This window comes from Lissotriton helveticus (genome assembly GCF_964261635.1).
Source record: "Lissotriton helveticus chromosome 1_1 unlocalized genomic scaffold, aLisHel1.1 SUPER_1_unloc_39, whole genome shotgun sequence".
In the NCBI taxonomy this organism is placed as follows: domain Eukaryota; kingdom Metazoa; phylum Chordata; class Amphibia; order Caudata; family Salamandridae; genus Lissotriton; species Lissotriton helveticus.
Genome location: NW_027611680.1, coordinates 315,851 through 321,967, shown reverse-complemented (window position 1 = coordinate 321,967; position 6,117 = coordinate 315,851). Strand labels below are relative to the sequence as shown.

Genomic DNA, 6,117 nt, shown 5'->3' with positions numbered 1-6,117 from the left:
ACTAATAAAGAACTACAAACTACTGTGTGACTTGGAAGACGATTATTTCTCAATACAGCCCTTGTTTGTGATCTCGTTACAGTTCTCACATTATCATCTGCACTAGAAGAGATGGGAGCCTGGGGTGTCTGATCACAGAAACTCATTTGCATACAAAGGGGGGTGAAAGCCTGTTCACAAAGCACAACACAACTTGTTTATGTAAAAGTTTGAACATTGCACAGGGAGTGTGATTCAGTGTGAGTGTTGTATGACAGGAGCGGGCAGTCTTAGTTGCTGAGACATGGATCTCTGACGGGTGCCTCTTGAGCTCTTTCAACTGTTTGAGACTGTTTGAGAGGCAGTCTCAAATTCCCGGGGCACAGCTACCAACAGCTTCCCTCATAATCTTTGATTTTTGCATCTACAGGTGATGCAGAAGCCACCTAAGACAGTAACCTTGGTGTGCTTTCTGGAGTCAGCCTGCTTTGCTTTTCCCAAATTTTGGCCAGCAAAGGTAAATGTGTCTTCTACTGAAGTGTTCTTAGCACGCTTTTGGTAACGTGGCTTGAGCAGTATGGCCTAAGGGGCGCTCAAAGGAAAAGCAAAACAGTGGAAGTCACACATTTCAATACAGTTTATTAAAAATAGACAAGGAACTGTAAGATTCAAACCAAGTTTAGAGCAAAAAGAATATTTAATAATTATTAAGAAGCAACATCAAAAGGTGGGCTGTGATTTAAGGATTATTAATTAGCAAAAAACAACTGTCAAAACCAAACAAAAAGGTAAATAAATAAAAAACAAGCAGTTCTACTAAATCAATCAGGAAGTCATCTACAAAATTGTAGCTGACTTTGGTAGCTATGCTCGAGAGGACAAAGATAAGTTTAGTCTCTGGTGATGATTAACACTGGAATTTGATGCAAGGTTTTTGGCTGAATCAGTCTCAGAAGATGACGAGCTGCACAGAAGTGGCTTGAAGTGCAAAATGCCCACAGAGTAGAGTTGGGTCATCAAGTTGAACCTGAATCCACGGCCATCAAAATGTGTGAAACTTCAAGCAGTTACAACAGCTGCGAAGTCTTCGGAGCTTCCAAGTTATGGAGACGGTTCGAAGTTGATGATAAGAGCTAAAGCATGGAACCTGGCAGGCCTGAGGCATGGTTTAGGGGATAGCAGGTTCCATTGGAAACAAAAACAAGATGGAAAGAGGCCACTCATGTGGATCTTTGTAATACAAGGCTGTGTCCTTTTGGAACAGAAGTCATTACGACTATTTAGGAAGGGGCCAAGAATCGTTTGCATATGGCTGACCTCATCTGTAGTTACACAAAGACTAGAGAATGATGTGGTGGGATGTTGCAGAGATTAACTACCAGTCCATCCATCACGTTTAGTTTTTCTCAATGATCAGCCCTACGTGGTACAGACATGAACAGATGTTGGTCCCATAGAGACCTATGCCAAAGGGACTCCTGCTTGAGCCCCCTGTGAGGCTCGTTAAGGCTGGAAACAGTTTGAGGTTCAAGCATTCCAGATCCTTGGGGGCGTGGCCTCAAAGTTCAGGATCGAATGGACTTTGTGGGTCAGTTATTGCTTATAAACACTCAGCAAACAAAACACGCTGAATGGAATGAGGCCACAAATAGTTACAAAAGAATGAGGTTAATTCAAGCATTTCCATTCCACGCTGTGTACTTTTCTCAGTAGACGGTTTGTTGGACAATCAATAGAGCGGTGTCTTTGTGGCTGCTTCATCTAAATGTTTTGTGATGCTGAAAGCTCCTCCTCAGGGTTGACAGTGAGCACCTTTTATTCTCCCACATTGTCTCTTTTATGTGGAAAGGTTACATTTACAACTGAAGTTTTTGTCACATTGAGAGCACGGATCATTTTCTTTCACGTTGTGGGTTCTCTCTTGTTGAATGAAACTGAATCTCCAGCAGACCCTTCCCTGGCATTTAGAACAATGACAAGGTTTTTTCCAGGTAAGTTCTCCCAAATTGAGTGAGACCAGATTTCGGACTGAAACTTTTCCAGCATTCAGAGAGCTAAGAAGGTTTTACCCCAGTGTGAGTTCTCTCATGTCTAGTGAGAGTTGTTTTCAATCTTAAGCTTTTCTGGGATTCAGAACACTGATACGGTTTGAGCCCAGTGTGTGTTCTTTCATGCACAGTAAGGTTGGATTTCTGACCAAAGCTTTTCAAGCATTCAGAGCACTGATAAGGTTTTTGCCCAGTGTGAGTTCTCTCATGGTGAGTGAGAGTCTGTTTCAGTCTGAAGCTTTTCTGGCATTGAGGGCACTGATATGGTTTATGCCCAGTGTGGGTTCTTTCATGCACAGTAAGGTTGGATTTCTGACTGAAGCTTTTTTGGCATTCAGAGCACTGATACGGTTTGAGCCCAGTATGGATTCTCTCATGTTGAGTTAAACCGGATTTGTGATAGTAACCTTTTTGGCATTCAGAACACTGATACCGTTTCTGCCCAGTGTGGTTTCTTTCATGCACAGTAAGGTTGTATTTCTGATTGAAGCTTTTACAGCATTCAGAGCACTGATAAGGTTTTTGTCCAGTGTGGGTCCTTTCATGTGCAGTAAGGCTGGATTTATGACTGAAGCTTTTCAAGCATTCAGTGCACTGATAAGGTTTTTGCCCAGTGTGAGTTCTCTCATGGTGAGTAAGAATTATTTTCCGACTGAAGCTTTTCTGGCATTCAGAGCACTGATAGGGTTTGAGCCCAGTATGGATTCTCTCATGTTGAGTTAAACCGGATTTGTGATAGAAACCTTTTTGGCATTCAGAACACTGATACGGTTTCTGGCCAGTGTGGGTTCTTTCATGTGCAGTAAGGGTAGATTTATGACTGAAGCTTTTACAGCATTCAGAGCATTGATAAGGTTTTTGTCCAGTGTGGGTCCTTTCATGTACAGTAAGGGTAGATTTATGACTGAAGCTTTTAAAGCATTTAGAGCACCGATAAGGTTTTTGTCCAGTGTGGGTTCTTTCATGTGCAGTAAGTCTGGATTTATGATTGAAGCTTTTCTGGCACTCAGAGCACTGATAAGGTTTTTGGCCAGTGTGAGTTCCCTGATGTTGAATCAGACTGCCACTAAAACTGAAGCTTTTTTGGCATTCAGGGCACTGATAAGGTTTTTGCCCAGTGTGGGTTCTTTCATGTGAAGTGAGATTGGATTTGCTACTGAAGCTTTTACAGCATTCAGAGCACTGATAAGGTTTATGCCCAGTGTGGGTTCTTTCCTGTACCGTAAGGCTGGATTTGTGATTGAAGAGTTTCTGGCATTCAGGACACTGATAGGGTTTTCGTCCAGTGCTAGTTTTCTCATGTTGGGTGAGGTGGGATTGATAACTAAAGCTGTTCTCACAGTCATTGCTCTTATTCGAGTTGTTTGTTTCTCCAAGTTGGGTTTGTTCCTGGATACATGCCATCTTAAGACTAAATTTGATTTCTGATTGTGTAGTTGTTTATGTTACAACTCAGCATTAACTTCTAAAGTACATTTCAGATGCTCTTCTTAACATATATTTAACTAATGATAGTTTTTACCTGGAGATCATTTTTCTACCTTTAAAGGCACCAATCTAACTTGTTTTATTAACTTTCACCGAGGAGCCCCTTGTATTGATTAAGATGCCCTCATGGATTCATTTTCTCCAAGTTATGCCCGGGTGAATTCCCTCTAGTTTAATTAGTCTTATTTAGTGATTCTAGTTTATCACATTTGATTTAGGAGTTTTAAGGTCTTTGGGCTTTAGTGTTTGCCTGTTAGGTATGTTCGTTCATACCAGTAATGACCGATGATTAGGGCATGCCAGGGTGGTTTATGAATTATCAATAGCGTAACACTGGGCGCTTTTATACTTTCTGTGCCAGAATATGCTTTTTTGTTCAGTGGTTAATGATCGACTTTGGAGTTACAGGACACTTTGAAACCACTCGGATCAACCCAAGAGACAGAGTTGGTGGGGGAAAATCTTCCTATATTGGAAGTGGTAATCCAGCATCTTTGCTGTAAAGACATCTGAGAAAGTGTATTTAAACAACCTTTTCTCTCCTCTCATCTTCAGGAGACAGAGACAAAAGCTTCCGCTTGTAAACCAGGGATATTAGTCTTTTTGATGGTTCTGTCACATCACAACACGTCTACGGATGCTGATCTGTTGGGGAGGGTTTGCGTCTCCAAAGCATTTCTCATAAACCATCAAACAGAATTTACAACACTGAGTTTTCTCAAGTGCACTGTGTAGGTATCAGTTGTGGCCAATGTTCTCCTCAATCTCAGTTTCCTGACACTTGATAAACATTTATGGTAATTTTCCTTTAGGGATTTGACAACTTTCACATTCACCAGTTTCTTCCGCACCAACATCCTCACCATTCCTGGCACATAGAATGTGTTTTCTTCTCAAGAGCTCGAGAATGTTTTAACTTTCCTTGAAATAATCCTTTTCGTTGCGTTTCACTAAATTTAAACCTTCTTTTTTCTCTTCATGCTTCAGTCACCTGTAGAAACGGAGTCAGAAATTGTAAATGAAAACAAAGAAAAAATATTTATGACCTTATACTTTGCACAAAGAATGTATTGACAAAAACAAGCCAGGAAATCAGTTGAGTATCAATTCTGATAGTGGTGAAACAGCTCAGGGACACTGTAAATCGGGAGCTACGGATCACTGGAACTCATAGATGTGGGAGAAAACGTAATTAATATTTAAGAAAGAAACACAAGTTGCACATATATTGTGACACAGATTCTCAGCAGCAGCCAACACTATCAATTTACAACTACTGTGGCAAAGGCTGGCATCACAAAGAGATATTTGTAATACTTTTAATTAATTATCTCCTGCCCACCTAGACTGTTAATCTATTCGTTTTTCCAGTGATCTAGAACAATTATTGAACAATTTATTGAACAAAGGTATTTGCTTTGTTGTAATCACTGCTTTAAATGCCACCATAGACTGACGCTGTGTCCAGTAAGCTCAGTGGAATTCACTATTTCAAATTGTGCGGATGATAAGGACTTACTTGGTGCCCAGAACTCATCACACTCCTCCGACAGGCCCCAGGCACTGCAACACCTGAAAAAGAGAAAAAAACAGCACAACAGTAAAGGAAACAAAAAGGGTCTAGAAAAGAAAAACACAAAACAGAAGAAAGAGATAAAAGGCTATCTTCCACTCGCACCACATGTTCCAGCACAGGAAACTGTGCAGCAGGTGCTTGTGAACCCATAGGTTACTTCTAAAGACAGTGCCCCCAAGGTCAGCACCAGGTGCAGCTCCACCGGTTGCACCACCCTAAAGCAAGCCTTGTGTGCATGTGTGTCCACACACATATACTGTGTCTTTTGCTTGTAGTAGATAAGACTGAAAAGGATAGTTTAGGAGGACGTAAAGAGATGGAAGTCAGATCAAGAGAGAAAGACGGCAAAAGAACAGTCAGAGGGGGAGAGTATCACGTGGTGTAGAGGAGGAGACAAATGTACCAATAGTTAACGAACTGCTGGGCAAAACCGACCTAAAAAGGAATCGGACCTGCACTACACCCCCAACATTTCCAGGAGGAATGTGGCTCCATCATATTATTATCAGAAGTTTGATAACAAGAAGGTTAGTGTACAGAAGGAGTCAAATGTTGAAGCTGAAGAGACAAAAACAAAACAGAGATGAAGAAAGGGAATAGAGAAAGAAGAAACAGGGTAAAAGGAAACTTAAGAGTTATAGGAATCCTTACCTGACAGTTATATTATATTTTGTTCCTCCAAGGGTGGCAGCCCGCTGCACTGCCTGGTCAGCCCAGAATACCTTGAAAGGAAGTAAAGAAATAGTTTTGCGTCAGATGACTATCACACTTCATCACATTTTTCAAAAAAAGTCCTGAACTTACAAAACAAAAGAATCTCTTGTTCTCTGGAGGCCATTGTGAAGCAAATATGGGTATGAATAAACACTTTTTTGGTTCACCAAGAACCATGAACCCTTGCTGGAAAAGGTCTCTGTGAATATAGAGTGCACCCACAGTCTCAGAGAACAAACCATAACAACCCAGTCCATGTCTTCATAACCCCCATCTTTCCATTTACAACCCGTGAAACTTGCAAATCAAAAC

At 41.1% G+C, this 6,117-nt stretch overlaps 1 protein-coding gene across 1 annotated transcript in view; it reads right to left on the bottom strand.

Annotated features, from left to right (window-relative positions):
- Positions 1 to 601: 601 nt before the first annotated feature.
- The window catches only part of LOC144806006 (uncharacterized), a 28,646-nt gene continuing 23,130 nt past the window's right edge, over positions 602 to 6,117 (bottom strand). Inside the window, 1 exon segment of the mRNA XM_078672464.1 lies at positions 602 to 3,333. Coding sequence (XP_078528590.1) covers positions 2,034 to 3,333 — 1,300 coding nt within the window. The 3' untranslated portion in view covers positions 602 to 2,033.